At 43.4% G+C, this 17348-nt stretch overlaps 1 protein-coding gene across 3 annotated transcripts in view; it reads left to right on the top strand.

Moving 5' to 3' along the window:
• CAB39 (calcium binding protein 39) overlaps positions 1-17348 on the top strand; it is a 90084-nt gene that overhangs the window by 57510 nt on the left and 15226 nt on the right. For all 3 annotated transcript variants that reach the window (XM_025889862.2, XM_025889871.1, XM_073877448.1), the window contains exons 3-5: positions 7600-7764; positions 9914-10032; positions 14755-14923. In XM_025889862.2, the coding sequence (XP_025745647.1) occupies positions 7600-7764; positions 9914-10032; positions 14755-14923 (453 nt within the window). The remainder of the gene's footprint in view (positions 1-7599; positions 7765-9913; positions 10033-14754; positions 14924-17348) is intronic.

Genomic DNA, 17348 nt, shown 5'->3' with positions numbered 1-17348 from the left:
AATATGATGCTCACTGGCCGCCCAAGGGTAGCATCGGTGTCCCAGAACAACACCATGTTCAACAGACTGAAATGTCTTAGACAGTTGAGTCCATTAACAAAATCATGAAGTCAGACCATGTGCAAGTCACCATCATAGACATTGGAGCAGGGAGGGAATAAAAAAGTGTAAGCAGGCCTTTTCCAAAGCCCTGTAATAAGTTAGGGAAATGAGAGGTAGAGATGAGGTGGTCTGACCCTACAAGGCCGGGGACTGAAACAGGGTAACAACTGCTATGGCATCAGAGGAGGAGAGCAGGGGAAGTGAGGGAAGGCTTTGGGTGTGGGGGCTCCGAGGGTGGAGAGGAGTAGTGTAAGCACTCAGGGTCGCTTGAGGAGAGACAAAGATGTCAGGGCGAGAGAGTGAGGAGAGAGGATGGGGCAGTAGAGAATTGGAAGAGCCTTTATTTGGAATTTGAGATCTTAAGGTATGGAATCTGCACCTTCCACGAGGCCACGCAACTAGCAAAATTGCACATGGCGGACTGGAGGCAAGGGGCCCTTTCTCCAGCACACATACATAGAGCCATCAGCCTAGGAACTCAGGAGGGATGCCTCTCACCTGTGAAGAAAAAGCAAAATAAGAGAGTAGGTGAGCTTTTTAGACTTAAAAAATGATTGCAGAAAGAGTACTTTTCTCCCAGCTTCCCCAAATGTTAACATTTTTCATAACCAGTCTAATGATCAGAATCAGGAAACTGACATTTATATGATAATATTAACTAATCCCTCGGTCTTTCTCAGATTTCATCAGTTCTTCTACTCATGTCCTTTTTCTGGCCCAGGATCCAGTTCAGGATGATACGTTGCATTTAGTTGTCACATCTCCTTAACTGGAACAGTGTCCCAGTCTTCCAGTGACTCCCATGGCCTTGACACTTTTGAAGAGTACTGGCCAGTTGTTTTGTAGACTGTTCCTTAGTTTGGGTTTGGCTGATGTTGCCTCATGATTCAATGCAGGTGATGCCTTTTTGGCAAGAAAATCACAGAAGTAATGCTGTACCCTTGGCGGTGCCAGGAGGCATGTGAGGTCAATGGTCCCGTTACCATTCACTTACTTCTGTCACATGGTTATGGTGGTGTCTGCATGTGAAAGTACTCTTTTTCCTTTTGTCATTAATAAGTCTCTTGAGGGGATTGGGCATCTTTTTTAAAAGTCCCCCAAGTGATTCTGGTGTGTGTCCAGGGTTGGGAGGGAGGATGGCAGAAGTACATCAAGATGGATGGAGAAGGTGAAGGTGTTTTCATTATGAAGTCTTATCTCAACATGGAAAGAGTGAAGCAAGATGTTCAGATAGGGAGCAGAGAGAGAGAGAGACACTGCAGTCTCTTGAGGAAAATGGAGCAATTTTGAAGCATCTGCTCCTAGGCGTTACTGGTTGGAAATAATGCAGTTTGAAGAAATGTTTCTGACTGGAGTGAAGGTGGTCGAACATCACGAATGTTAGCAGACTAAGTGTACGCAGGTTTCCGGCACTTTCTCTACAATGTTCAGAACCCTGGAAGCTGAAGTAGAGAAAGTTTCAGTGAAGGACATCCAACATTATTTAGGGGAACAAGAGATCCGTCGCTGTGGGCATGCACAGCACTGAAACGTGCAGTCTTAGTGGGACAGGTGACATGGTCATTAAGGAGCCCCGTGGATTAGGGGACACGATGGTCTCAGCAGCCTGAAAGGGTATAGTGCTTGGAGAAGCAGGAAGTGTGACTCGCTTACTTGGTAGGTGTGAAGGGACAGACAGGGAGGTGCAATAAGGAGGATGTGGTCAGAGAGGCAGAGAGCATGTTGACTTAATGCCAGCAGGCCAGAGATGGGGCACTCGGCAGGCTCCCAGATGCGAATGCCGATAAAGGCGCCAAGCCAAACCTGCACAAGAACAGACAAGTTTATTCTGTCTGCTATCTTCATTCAGTAAACACTTGCCACATCACCTTTTCTGGTGAAATACTTAAGGTTTTCTGAGCATTTTTTTTTTTTTTAAGATTTTATTTATTTACTTGAGAGAGAGAGTGAGAGCACAAGCAGGGGGGAGGGGTAGAGGGAGAAGCAGACTCCCCACTGAGCAGGGAGCCCAGTGTGGGACTCGATCCCAGGACCCTGGGATCATGACCTGGGACGAAGGCAGACACTTAACCGACTGAGCCACCCAGGTGCCCAAGGTTTTCTGATCATCTTTTAGGAAAATTTGGACATCTTTTTTTTTTTTTTTTAAGGTTTTGTTTAATCAACTTGTAATTATCCATATAATGGGGAACAGAAATCACACAAATAGTTGAAATATGCATAAAATTATAAGTCATCAGTTGAAATATGAACTTAATCTCTCTCATGTATCAGGACTGCTAATAAATAATAAGGTTGATGAGTTTTAGTTTTTTTTATATCATGCTGCTGATTATCCTCTGTAGATGGCAACTAAGCTTGGATGTAAAAGTAAAATGTAAATTGTAAAACATACAGTTCTGAAGTAGAGGAAGTGAAAAGTGAAAGTATTCTTCTTCCCTGTCCCCATAGGCAGACTATGCTCAGTTTGGGGTGTCTTCTTCCAGACTGTTCGCTGTGAGAACACAGGGATTTGTGTTCATTGCTCACTCCTGTAGCTCTGTCAGGTAGATTGCCTTTCTTGAATGCACTGCGTTTTTTAGGAATTCCTTGCCTTCATGGCGTGGTAACATCACATTTTCCTACATCCAGTTTTTGTCTGGATTTTTTTTTTTTTTATATCCTGGTGCTCAAGATTACTGATTTTCAACCATTCATCAAGCATGTATGGTGCACCTGCCAGCGCTGGGCCGCTGATGGAGAAGGGAACACATTAATTAGAAATCACAAGGAAAAGCAGAATTACATACAACTGTGAGAAAAGAAGCATGTGGTGGTGGTGAATTTAACGAGAAAAGACTCCTCTGAGGAAGTGATCATTGAGCTGAGAGATGAAGGAAGAATGTGAGTTGGCCAAGAGGTGGGGGCAGGGCGTGGGCCTGGGAGGCCACATGTGCGGGGATCCTGAAAGGATACCAGTGGGACCAGAGGAGTGGCATAGAGATGGTGGGGGAGGAACTGTAGTGCAGAGTAAGGTTAGACAGGGAGGGTCAGACCATGCAGGGTCTTAGGGGCCATGCTAAGAAATTTTCTCCATCCCAAGAGCAATAGGTAATTGGAACATTTTTGAAGCAGAAGTCATGACAATCGTATTTGTATTAAGAAAGGATCATTCTGGGCGCCTGGGTGGCTCGGTTAGGCGACTGCCTTCGGCTCAGGTCATGATCCTGGAGTCCCGGGATCGAGTCCCGCATCGGGCTCCCTGCTCGCAGGGAGTCTGCTTCTCCCTCTGACCCTCTTCCCTCTCATGCTCTCTATCTCTCATTCTCTCTCTCTCAAATAAATAAATAAAATCTTTAAAAAAAAGAAAAAGAAAAAGGATCATTCTAGTTGTGATGTGGAGAATGGGTTATAGGGAATTCAAGGAAATCAGTCAGTGGGCTACTTAGAGTAGTCCAGGCAAGAATTGTGTGGACTCGGATTGCAGACTCTGTTGGGGGTGCGGGGTTGGGGGGTATGGGGATAAATGGGTGGATTTGGGAGACATGGTGATGAATTAGATATTGGGGTGGGGTGAGAAAGAGGGAAGAGTTGAGGATGGCTTCTGAGTTTCCAGCATGCATAAGAGCATCAGTAGTGGTATCATTCCCTGAACTAGAGAACAAGGGAAGAATGTCAGGCATTAGGGCAAGATCATGAGTTCTGTTTTCAGTTGCATTAGGTTTGAGGTACCTTGAGACATTCAAGTGGAGACATTTCAAATAGGCTGCTGAATGTACTAGTAAGAGAACTGGATTAGAGATAGGAATCTGTGAGGTATCTGCATTGAGGTGTTAATTAAAGCTGTGGGTGTGGATGGCATCACTTTGGTAAAGATGATAGAATGAGAAGAATAGGCCTTGTACCCTGCCTTGAGGAATTCCCAATATTTAAATGGCCGCGTCAAGAGGGATGAGCCAAGAAGGAGGCCAAAGGAGCAACCAAGGAGACAGGCAGGAAAAATTAGGGTGGTGGTGAGTCACAGAGGACAAGGGAGGAGTGGTTTTTGAAAGAAGGGTGTAATCAACACCTTCGGATGCTGCCAAGAGCTAACATGTACTAAAGACAGAGAATTGTATTTCCTGGCAGGCAGGTCTTTGGTGACTGGGTAAAGGCTGTAAAGTGCTAGGTGGAGAAGCCCCATGGGATGGGGCTGGGAGGGACCAGGAAGGAGATGTGGACTATAGCACACACAGGTGGATGCTTTTTAGAGGTTTGTTTACAGGTGGGCAATAGCTGGGAGGGGGCTATGGGGTTAGCCAAGGGAGAGCTTATTTGATTTTGTTAATGGGAGTCTTGATCATATTTAAAACTGATTGGAAGGAAAAATCAAGTGAGAGGGAGTTGGCTGTATGATAAGGAGGTGAGAAAACAGACGAATGAGTTCCTCAGAAAGCCAGGGGGTGAATGGAATCCAGAAGTATCCACATAAGCAGACGAGTACAGTGGTTAGCAGATATGGGAATGCCATCGGTGTCCGCCCTCCAACCCATAATATAGGTGACAGTGTCTTCTTCTGAGAGGGAAGAAGAGGGCTTTACATGTGGGTCCGGGTTGCCTTTCATCTGAGAAATACCGTAAGTTGCTTTCTATTCCCTTGCTTCTCTCTTCCCTGTTGTTGTATTTTTTTAATAGCTTTATTGAGATAACTCACACAATTCACCCAAAGCGTACATTTCAGTGGTTTTTAGTTTATTCACAGATAACGTGCAACCATAACCACAGTCAATTTTAGAACATTTCATCACTTCAAAAAGAAACCTCATACCTTTTAGCTATCACCCCCCTCCCTTCTTATTCATCTTTTGCTGTCAGAGAGAGCATAGAGTATGGTCTGAATTCAAATCTAAAATCATATCATGATTTCAAAGAAAAACATATTTAAGCTGAGGCATATGAAAGGTTGCCAAGAGCCTCAAAATGGTGATCTAGCCAGAGACGCACAGGGGACTGAGGCCTACTACTTAGGGTCACTAGTATAAAATCAACAGATAATAAACTCAGGAACTGCATTAAATGCCAGGCTCTTCCCTGTCAGAAAAAATCGTCTTAAGAATAAAGATTAATAAAATGAAATTACAGAAGTAACACATGTAATTAGCTTTTAAGAGAGCATTTTCTCTTGATAAATGATTTTATCTGCTGGCCCCCAAAAAGTACATTTTGGGGAACTTAAACTTGGTATTTGGGATGATGAGCTGCTGTCAGAAGTCTAAGGCATTCACAGAATAGGGCAGTGACAGCTGACCGGAGAAGGTAAAGATTCTGCGGACCACTGATACTGAAGAAGTTCTGCATAGGATTAGTAGGATGATCTTGAACATTTAGAAAAGAAAGTAGTCAGTAAAAATCAGCATAGGCTTAGGAAAAAGGTCATACCAAATTAACTTAATTTCATTGTCTTATATTCAGGAAATGTGGAAGAAATAGTAACCAGCTGACCCTCGAACAACACGGGGGTTAGGGGGTCAAGGGGTGCTAACCCCCCACACAGTCAAAAATCCACATAAAACTTTTGACTCCCGCAGAATTTAACTACTAGCAGCCTATGGCTGACCGTAAGCCTTGCTGATAACATCAAGAGTTACCATATTTTGTATGTTACATGTACCGTATGCTGTATTCTTAAAGTCAACTAGAGGAAAGAAAATGTCGTTAAGAGAATCATAAGGAAGAGCAAATACATTTCTAGTACTGTCCTGTAAAAAATGCGTGTATAAGCAGACTAGCAGTTCAGACCCTTGTTGTTCAAGGGTCAAATGTTATTTTATCCAAGTATTTCACAAAAAGCCTTTTGAACATGATTTGGAAATACGTTTATATGTAAGTGGCTGAGAGACCATGCCAAAGATTATTGGTAGATGGTTAATGAAAAGAGCATGATGATTCAAAGGCATAATAATGGTAGGTTCCGTTCAGAATTACTTCCTTTTCGGTGTTTTGGTTAATGATTGAGGCTGTGGGAGGTATACGTATCTATCAGATTTGCAGATAACGCAGATATGAGAGTGATAGCTGGTATGTTGGATGTCCTTCAGAGTCCAGAAATAGGTCCACAGTGTTGAAGGATGGGCTGTTAATGAGGTTCAATTAAATAGTGAGAAGAGGTAAGGCCTTCATTGCATGCAGTGTCACTCAAAGACCTGACTTCAAGTGAATTTTATAATTTAATCGCAGAAATTCTTAATGGTAGCCTCAGGCTACATTACCATTTGTGACGTTTATGGGGAAGTCGTGGTCTAGTGTCTTCTGCATCATTCCATCCTAGATGGGATTGCAACATTAGCCTTACCTTTCATAAAAGAATAGTTGAAGAAGCTGAGAGGAGGTTTTCTGGAGAAGCCAAGAGATGGGCAGGCTGCTCCCAGACTGTGGGTGTGTTCCTCACGTGCACAGGCTTATCAGTACTCCGCTGAAGAAGCAGTGTGTCTTTGCACACCTCTCTCCTCTCTGGTACTCTGCCCTGCGGATTCCCAGCTCTGTCTTCTCAACTCCTGGAGACCCCCCCCCCCCACTCTGGGGCCTAGAAACCCTTCTCCAGGCAGGACACTGGGGCGTTTGTGAGTTTCACTTCATTTCTTCCCCTTCTTGCAGGGGTCACCGTCCTGTGCTGGCTGAAGTTCAGTGTTTAAAATTTGTTTCGGGCACCTGGGTGGCTCAGTCATTAAGCGTCTGCCTTCGGCTCAGGTCATGATCCCAGGGTCCTGGGATCGAGTCCCACATCGGGCTCCCTGCTCAGCGGGAAGCCTGCTCTCCCTCTCCCACTCCCCCTACTTGTGTTCCCTCTCTTGCTGTCTCTGTCTGTCAAATAAATAAATAAAATCATTTAAAAATATATAAATAAATAAAATGTATTGTTTCATATAATTTCTCCTCTTTTGTCATCTTTTTCATGGGGGAAGGTAAATCTGTCTCTTGTTCCTCTATCTTAGCCAGAAGTGGAGGCTCTCCGGTGATTGATTATTGCTAACATTTTAGCTTGGCCTTCAAAGCCACCTTCTGCTGTCATTCCCTTATTCCCTCCACACCTTTCCTCAGAATGACTCTGTGCTTCTCGCCCTCCTTCATCCCCACGTCATGCCATTCCTTTCCCTCAGTCCCCTTTTCCCTCATCCTTGCTCATCCGTGGCTCTCCGTTCTCGGGGTCAGCTTGGGGGCTTCTTCCATGTCGTTTCCCTCCCATGGGAGGCGGACTCGAACCTACTCTGCCTGTTCTGTTTCTACCATAATAACACTAGTTTTCAGCATTCGAGCGCACATGTTGTGAATCTGCTGGCCTTCCCCCTGGAACGCGTGTGTCAGTCCTCACACACACTTACTCGCGCGTGCTCGGCTCCCCAGGGCCTCGACGGGTCTTGCCCACCTTGTGTCTTTTATGGCACTCTGTGGGTATATAATCGAGAGAGAAGGTATGTAACAAATGGACCCATGTCATACATGTTTTTTTAAAGGAGTTTTTCTCCTCTCCCCCAAAATCAGGCCACAGAAGAAGTTTCCAAAAATCTGGTTGCCATGAAAGAAATCCTATATGGCACGAACGAAAAAGAGCCACAGACCGAAGCAGTGGCGCAGCTTGCCCAAGAACTGTATAACAGCGGGCTCCTGAGCACCCTGGTGGCTGATTTACAGCTCATTGACTTTGAGGTAAGGAATCAATTTCTTACTTTTCAAAAACGGTACCTTCTTCATGGCCTTGTGTTCTCCCCTCCGAAAGATCCTCTAAGATTCCTGTCAGGGTCTTGGCTCAGGGGTCACTGACCTGCAGGCGTGCCCAGGCTGCCTGCCTAATTAGCGGAGCCGGGCAGGAGCTCAGGGCCACCTCAGGCTTCAGCCAGGTCGCCTCCTCTTTCACCACGCTGCATATGAAGTTTCTTCGGTATTCGTTGTGCCCTTTTGTTTACATTATATTTAATAAGTAGCTGCTCTTTTACATAATTCACTGGCCTTGGATTCTCAAGGAGTCAACAATCTAAAGAAGACCATAGAATGTTAGAGGTAGGGAGATCTTAGGGGATATCCAGTTGTGTTTTGGTTTGTTTTTTTTGTTTTTTGTTTTTTTTTTAACCTGCTAAGAACTCATTACAGCAGAGATCATATGTTCTGTTTGTTGGGCACTGCTTTTAGATGTTTAAATTAGGGTAACAGTTAAATAGCAGGAGACTTTATACGCAGTTTTGAATTTCTGGCTTCCCTTGAAAATTTTGACGCTGGCCACATGGAGCCTGTAGGCCTACATGGCCCCTCAGCTGGAACAGAGCACATACCACCCCATGGCACACTGGGGTGTGCTGCAGACAGCAGCTTGCTTTTCTGTCTCAGGGCCTGCTTTACCCAGCTGTGTCTCCTGCCTGGCCCTGGTAGGCATTTGATATTACTGCCCAAGCTTATACAGCTGAATCGTGCCATGTTAGATATTTAGTGAATTTAACAGTGAGAATAATGGTCCTTGATACCAGTCTGAAAGGTAGTCTGAGAAGTATATATGGTAATGAAGGGCCCTGGCATGGTTATGAGCAGGTTCCTCTGAGTCTTTGTCATGGGTGTGCTTTGTTTTAAGCCCAGTGTTTATGGTCCTGAGTGATCAGTTAGATGTCTACACAGGTGCTCGAAAAATCAGAGGAGAGAATGGCAGACGGACAGTCAGACTCAGTGTTGGAGAGCGATGGGAGGGTGTGGTTCATAGGTTAACTTGAATATAATATTGATAAAGGATAATAAAAGTTTACTTCTATCCTGTAGAACAGATATAAAAATGATATTTCCATTTATATAGATGATTTATTTTTAATAGTATACCAAATTCCACCAACAGCAATTTCTCTTTCCTCTGTGAAGTTGGGAATGCGCTGGAACATCCAGTTCCTTCTGCTTTGTCCACCCATCTCATTCCCCGACCTGGACACTGAATTGAATATTCATTTGAGACTTAAATTTAAGAGCAGTGTGCGCCATTGAGATGTGTTCTTAGAGATTGCCATTGCTACTCCTGACCTAGCACAGGCCCCGGGATGATCTCAGGCGCTGGAAAGTAGCATTTCACTCTCCTGCAGGCTTGTCAGCCTCACACCAGGTGGCCATTCTGAAAAATCTCGTGGGTTTGTTTTCCATTTATTAATTTCTTGTGCAGTTTTCTGATTATAAGGTTCGCTGTATAGCAGTAAAGTCCTTCTATTTAGTAAAGTACAGTTGTATAATTCTGATCTCTGAACTGCTACATCATGTGGTACTTAGAGCCTTCATTATTAATCTATATAAAATCTCTCTGAAGTAGACCTAGCTTAATAGGGGGATATGTCTACTTGCCATGAAAGCGCAGCTGCTTACAGGATTCTTTTAGTTTTATTATACCAGCAGAATGCAGCTTCTCTTCCTTCCATCACTATAAAAGGAAATCATATATATTGTTTACAACACGAGCATTTTATTTGAAGCTGCTTGTTCCATATGGGTGGAAATCGGATCCCTGAACATTGTAAGCATATAGCAAGGTTTTATTTTTCATATCTGAGTCCACATGATTCTAAGGGTTAGAAATGGTTGAAAATATAATTTCAACCAATATAGTAAGGTTTCACTTTGTGAACATACTGCTCATATTAAAAATAGTATACTATTAAAACTTAGAATTTGGAATTATAAATAAATAAGAAAATTTAATATCTGAACATTTTAAAGTCAGATATTCAGTCATAATTACAAATATGCAATGCCTTAATTTGAGTTTACTTGGGAGGGTGGATGGGCTTTTTGGTGGTTAGTTGGGTAAACATTTTAATGATTGTATTCCTAATAGGGCAAAAAAGACGTGGCTCAAATTTTCAACAATATTCTCAGAAGACAAATTGGTACAAGAACTCCTACTGTTGAATACATCTGCACTCAACAGAATATTTTGTTCATGTTATTGAAAGGGTATGTACAATGTAACAAAATTTATATTCTCAGTTGAAAAATAAAAAGGAAAGATGGTCTTGGATAAAGGCAGAATGGTAAATGTGGGAAAGTATTTTCTCTATAGTTTAGTCAGCTAATTTTTCCAAACTAATCTTAAACACATTTCCCTCCTTAAAATTCAGCCAGTGAGGTAAATTGCATTTGAAGATACCCATATGGGAGTTTAAAAGTGGGTGAATCGTGAGCCCTTAAATTCTCAAATCCTGTACAACTGAAGGAAAAAAAAGTCTTCTGTGATCTTACTTCTGGTCTCCAGATTTTAAAAGTTTATATGAACTATCAGTTAAATGCTGTGTTTAGAGACATCTTCTTTGGACAGATATGCACCCTGTTGAGGCAGTAGAAGCTGCCTAGGAAGTGGAGCTGGGGTGCTGTATATTTTACCTGTGTTCCATCAACAAAGAACGTGTTGTTTATGAAGTCTGCCCTTTGCTTTTTACCTGTGTGTGTCTGCTGACTCACCCACTTAGTGCATCTTCCTGGAGTTAACAGCTGGACTAATAAGCAGGCATTTATGGTAGTTTGTTAGTATTGAAAAACAAACCAAAACCAAAAAAGCCTAAAAACTAAAAAAACTTGAAAACAAATCCTCTTCTCCCTCAATAGTGAGCCTCCCTGCTTGGCAAGGTCACCCCCTGTAGTTTCACACAAGACCTGTTTGCCAACTCTGGGTCTGGTGTGCATCTGTTTGTCCCAGCATTGGTGCTGTTCTATTAAATTGGCGGACAGGCATTTTACTGGCATGACTGTTGGCGTGAATCGGCTTGCTCTCCTACCCCTCGCTTTATAGCTTGCCTCCCTCTGATTCATATCTCTGTGGTTTAACACTTCCCCCAAGTTCAAACTTGTTTAGACAAAGCATGAGTCAGTGCATGTGTTTGATGCCAGCATTCTGTTTCCTTCTATTTCTAAATATCTATGTTGCTTCTTCAGATGTTGCCATACAGAACTTTTGGCATCTAATATTTTGTTGTTACCAATCCAGAGTTGCGTGTGTAAACATGTAGTGAGTAGTTTGAAATTTTGGTGGTCTTAGAGCACCTTCCAGATGCCTTTGTGTATTTTTAAACAGAGTATTTCCTTTTCCATAGAAAGCAGTGGTTATTAAAATCCATAAATTAGTTTGCCTACATTTTCACTTGAAAGTAGCCAGAGGTATGATATAGACGTTGTTAAACATCATGCGAATTCAGAATTTTAAGGTACAACTTCAAGAAGAATTGAGAGCTCTCACGTGAGCGGGCCAGAGCAGAAAACTCAGTGAGGGAAGAGAGGAGGAGAAATGGAAACGCAGCTGGTGTTGGTCTCCCCATCCTTTTTTAGCCCTTAGAGTGGAAAGTGTACAGAAAGCTGGAGGGAAGAAGATAACCAGCCTTTTCCTACCCCTTCCCCAGCTCTGACCATCGCTGACCTTCTGTCACTCGTACTTCATTGCCCTTGCCCCCTCCTTTCCCCTCCTCACACACAACAGTGCTTTAGTATGCATCCCTAGGATTTAGTACATAGTACATCCGAGGGTTTGTTTTTTACTGTAGTCATGATAACCATTTGCAAACCCAATGTTATCTTACACTCAGTGTTCAGATGCCCCAGACTTTCACACACAGAATGCCATTTTTCAGTTCGTTTGTTTAAATCCAGTTCCAAGCAAGGTCCACAAACTGAATTTGGTTCATATGACTCTTATGCCTTCTTTTTTTTTCTTTTTTTTTTTTTTTACTACCATTTACTTGTTGAAGCAACTGGCTCATTTGTTCTGTAGAAAAATCACATATTTTGGATTTTGCATCCCTGTGGTTTCATTTAGTGTGTTCCTTTGTCTTCTGTTCTTTTAAATTGGTGAGCAAGTCTTTATGAACTCCAGCCAGGGGGTGGCGGGGAGGGGGGTTAAAACATATATGATGTGTTTCAGTCCATTGCAGTCATTATGTCCAGATTTTTATATCCACATTGTGTCATCATTGGGCCATTGGGAAGCTCCTTCAAGTTGGTGCCCATGTTCTTATGGCAAGACCCCATTAGTCTTTGATAGCTTCCCTGCTTTCTGGCACAAGATGTCCCTTGCTCATTTTGTACGGGTTCCTACCCCAGACCTGGAAACAGCCATTTCTTCAAGGAGCCTTGTGAACTACCTTTTAAGATTTCTGTACCTTAGTTCATGAGTTTAGACTGCTCGCATACAACGTGACCACCTGCATAAGCTGGAAGTACTTTGTTGTTAGACATCAGGGGGACTTACGCTGCTGGTGTCCGTGTGCATTTGAACATAATCTAGTTGCTAGTGCTCGACTGCATCTGGAGAGAGTAGTTTTTTCTCTGGTGACTTGAATGTTAATGTGTTTTCCACTCTAGTGCTGACAGGTTGTACAGTATAACTGTTTGCCCTGAACTCAGTGGTTTATGGCTTAATCATTTAAGACAAGCTTGACAAACCACCATCAAAACCTGCCCAACTTGTTGTACCAAACTGTCTTACTCTTGTCTTTCTAGTCTCCTGCTTATTAAATTAAGATCAGTGAAGGTGAATGGTACGATCAGCCATTTTGTGAGCAGACATTTTCATGACCAAAGCGTCAGTCAGCATTCTAGTTGCTGGGCCACACGTGATAGAGAGGAGTCATTTGGATCTTCTTGAGGCTCTGTGATGAACCCGTGTACGACAGAGGGATACCACTGCTAGAGAAGATTAGTACTGTAGGATTTCAGGGGCTAAAATGTTTAGTCAATGAGGCAAGCGTTGATAAAAGAGGTGAGACTAATGAGTGGAGTTCCAGAGGGTTTGGAGTTTGCATAGTTAGAAAAAGAGAGTGGTTCCAGGGACAGGAATGAACATGGTGATGGGCAGCAATAAGGAGATGATCGGAGTGAGTGCTTGATGGCCGAGTGGGAGATGACGTTGTACGGTAGGAACAGATCTCGTGAGGAGAAGCCTGGACATTAAGCCCAGAAGTTTGTCTTTATTTGATTGGCAAGTAGAAATCATTTTGAACTCCTAAGCTAGAAATGCTATTGATACCCTGTGTGTTGGGTAAAATGGTTAAGACACAGCTTAAACAAAGATGCTGGTTAGGGAGCTCTTGCCTTTCTCTAGGTGTGAGTTAATGCAACAGTGGGGATGGATGAAAAGGAAATGAAACTAAAATATTTCAAAGAAGTCTTAAAAAGGATGGGTAGTTGTGACACCGAAGATGGGAAGGTTTGGATGTGCTGAAAGGGGGAAAGTGTAAACTGTTCTGTCCAATGCAGTACCTACTAAACACACTCCATCATTTTGTTTTAAATCAATTTAAATTAAATAACATTTAGAATTCAATCCCTCAGTCATGCTAGCCAAATTTCAAGTGCTCAGTAGCCACGTATGGCTAGTAGCAACTACCGCAGTGGACAGCACAGATACAGAACACTTACATTTTCAGATGAGAAAGTTCTGGAAGACCTGTTTTAGACCCAGGTATCTGGAACAAAATCGTGGCGCCAAATTATAGAAATGAGGAAGCAGGGGACTGTTTTGCGGAGGAAGATGAGATTTGAATTTAGATATGTAGTGCTTATGGTAGACCTTTAACTGAAGTTGTCCAAAGGCAACAGAAAATGCCTAACTAGAGTTCAGGAGCAGACCTGAGTAAGGGAACTGTGGAGTCATGGTGGGAGCCATGAAATTGTCCGGGCGATCACTAGCAGGCCAGCGGCCACGGAGAAATGCCCTCAGCCAGGCAAAAAATAGGAACAGTCCTCGCGAGGGGGTAAAAAGGAGAACTGAGAGAGCTTTTTCTTTTCCTTTTTCAAAGACAGAGATGCAAAGGTTGGCACTGTTGGGACACTAAGGAGTAGAATTTATGTTGTGAGAGAAGTTTCTTTTAGCCAGGAAGAGGTCTTTTGCAAGTAGAATGTTGGGAAATGCAACAACGAATGCGGGAGGGTTGAGGAGCTGGTACATGGGAAAGACACAGAGCCGGTGCATGCAGCCCAAGAGGCGGTGGAGGGGCCCAGAGGCGGTGGAGGGGCCAAGGCCAGTCCCCGAGGCTAGGCATCTGTCAGAAGGGGGCGGGCAGCATGGCTGAGAGGAAAATGGGGCTCCTTTCTGACCGAGGTAAGACAAAGCCATGTGTGCATGACATGCCGGAGCGTCCCCAGCACCCACTGCGAGAGTCCGAGAGTCCTCCAGGCTCTCCTTGACAAGCACTCTGTGACCTCCTCAGGATCAGGCCTTTTGACTTTGTAGGGTTCATGTTGCCAAGAGTCTTGAAGGTTCTGTTTTGAGTATTGAATTGAAACAATGAAGTATAAGTGCTGTATATTTGATAGCCCCGTTTAGATACTATGAATTTGGGAAACGATTTTGTTTCATAATGGTTTTTGATTCAGCTTTTGGTTTTTCTAAGTCTTGAGAGCACCACACGTAAATCTAACCCCTTTTGGAAGTCGGACCCTAAATACTTCTCCTCAAATATTTTAGCTTAAATTATGAATGTTTATTTATTATTGATCACCAGCTAATACGTGTGTGCCCTCTAGAGTAAATTAACCTGAGCACAGACCCTCCTCTGAGAGAGATGCCTTTTGTAACCTTCTCTGGTCAATTAGGACACATCTGAAACTTCCTATTCTAAAAATTTGAACTGTTCAGTGTTAGTAGAGGAATTTTCAAACAGCAATCATGGTTTGTTTTTCTTTTTGTAGGTATGAATCTCCAGAAATAGCTCTAAATTGTGGAATAATGTTGAGAGAATGCATCAGACATGAACCACTTGCAAAAATCATTTTGTGGTCAGAACAATTTTACGATTTCTTCAGATATGTCGAAATGTCAACATTTGACATAGCTTCAGATGCATTTGCCACATTCAAGGTAACATAAAACTATAGAATTCTAAAAACACTTGTAAGTTTGATTAACTGGTTTGCTGTTTTTTTCCTGAACCTCTAAGCTCCAAGTCTATACATGGCTGCCCTCTAGCGGGAGGAGAGAAGATATGTTTTATGTGTGCCCGTGTGACTTAGGTGTATGCAAGGGAGTCACAGATTAAAAAGGGTGGAAGAGTTAGATTGTAAGCTCTATCTAAAAGTGTGGTCAGTATGGGCAAAAGCACACTTTTCTGTTAAATTACCCATTAGGTGTGGTGTACTGGTACACGTACACCTAGCAAACTTGTTTGCTAGGCATTTCTCCTGTGTTGGAACATACTACAGCAGTTTCTCTGGTTAAACGCTGGACAAAGTAGTTGTCTTCTATTCAGGGCCATGCTAATTTGGAATAGGCATGTCTTTAAATACTAAAACCACAATCAGGACAGAGATTTCCACATTGTGGACAGGCCCAAGGAAACAATAGACTTAGCTCTCCTACCTCATGCTCGTGCCAAAGCTTATTTATCAAATGCTTGGGGGAAAGGGAGCAGAATCATCTGCGCTATCCAAATTATTATGTAGCCGCCCTTCCCTGTATACCTTATCTCCCTGTTGTGTGTTTGTATAAACTAAATACACATATGATACGATACCACTGTACAACATGCACATTTTTGTTTTGCATTGCCAGGTTCTATGCCGTTTCCAGTATATAAAGTGTTAATATTTATTAGTGTTCTTCACAATGAAAGTAAGCTTTTAGATGTTACATTCCCTTATATAAAATGTCTGACCTCATGAGTGAATATTTACTGCTACTTTAATGTAATCAGAATTTAATATACTAATCTGTTGGACTACTTTGCTTAGAAACCATGAACACTGTTTTAGTGAGAAATAGCCACTTTTCTCATGAGGGTTCTAGTTTTATGACGATAAAGAGCCCTTGAGATAATGAGCATACACCTTGGTCTCTGGGTAAAATATGTCCCTCACAGTGAATGAACACCCTTAAAACAGGATGAAAACCTGGGGACCTGGCCATTAGGGTTTCACATGAAACGAGAATGAAGTAATAGTGTGAGAGGTGCCCAAGGATTTATTTTCCTGAAACCATTATTAAAGAGGCTATCAGAAGCCTTAGGTGATGAGATCTCAGATATTTTTATGTCAACATGCAAAGCAAAATAGATTGAATTCGGGGTTATAACAGAGCAGTAAATGTGATGTCTTTTGTGTCACTGCATTTTGGGGATAGGACTCCTACTTGGGTTATAGTGGAAGGGGATGCCCCGTCGTAAAGCAGCAGGCCTGTTCCAGAGGGCGGTACGGGGAGAGATCCTGTGTGGAAAGCAAGGCACGAGCTGAGGGCGGTCACTGTGGGCGAGGTGGCGGTGGTGTGGGAGCACGTGGTAGGACCTGCCCCAGCGGGCGCTCGGTGCCACACAGCGGGCCAGCAGGTGAGAGAGACATGTCAGCACTGCCGGAAACGGGACTCGTGGTATCTGACAGTCTTGATTGGCCTCGCTGATGGTTTCAGTATCAGCCCTCAGTCAGGGCTGCTGCTTTGACTTACATTCTCACCAAGGAGAAAGCGGTGGTGATGGAATCACTGTGGGTAAAGCAACCCCAGCAGGTCGCGTTAGCCAGAGCAGGAGAGACGGGGCACCCAGCGCCTGGCAGGTAGGTCTGCCTGAGGAAGGGAAACTTAGCAGCACAGTGCAGGATCCGAAGGATGGACACTGGAAGAGACCGCGTTGAGAAGCTGCCCTGGCTTGTGTGTCTCAGCCGCTCCTGATGACACAGAAAGGGAGGAGCTCTTTCAAGAGGCCCCTGAACAGAGAGCGCTCCGAGAAACAAAGTCAAGTAGAGCCCAAAACCAAGAGAGCGTGTGTGTGAGAGAGAGAGAGACAGACCTATCAGGCAGACCTTCCCTCCCCACCTTCCCTAGAAGGTCAGTTGTGACAGTGTCCCAGAGCCTCCGACCAGACGTGCTGACCGGGAGGGAGGACTCTCCTCTCCTGGTTTCCTGCTGTCCTCTTTGAGAGCCTGCTTGTATCCTAGAAAAAGGAGGACAGATCCGTGGGTTGCGCTATCCTTGAAGAATGTGACCAGACCTCTCTCTCCAGAAAATGCACTCTGCACATAAAAACTTTCAAACAAATGCAGCTCATCCATAAACCTGGATTTAGAGTCTGTGGAACAGGTGCTGAGTCTCAAAAGGAAATTAAAAACTACCTGCTCCAGGGACGCCTGACTGGCTCGGTCAGAAGAGTGTGTGACTCTTGATTTCAGGGTCATGAGTTCAAGCCCCACGTTGGGTGCAGAGATTACTTAAATAAATATTTTTTAAAAACCCAAAACTACCTGCTCTAAATGTGTCCAAGATTTGTAGCTTGAATGAACGTGTACTAAGATAGTAAATT

Source organism: Callorhinus ursinus, unplaced genomic scaffold (genome assembly GCF_003265705.2).
Source record: "Callorhinus ursinus isolate GAN/ISIS: 27379988/994484 unplaced genomic scaffold, GSC_fseal_2.0 scaffold2, whole genome shotgun sequence".
Classification (NCBI taxonomy): Eukaryota; Metazoa; Chordata; class Mammalia; order Carnivora; family Otariidae; genus Callorhinus; species Callorhinus ursinus.
The sequence above is the reverse complement of the archived record's forward strand: the minus strand, read 5'-3'. Positions and strand labels throughout refer to the sequence as shown.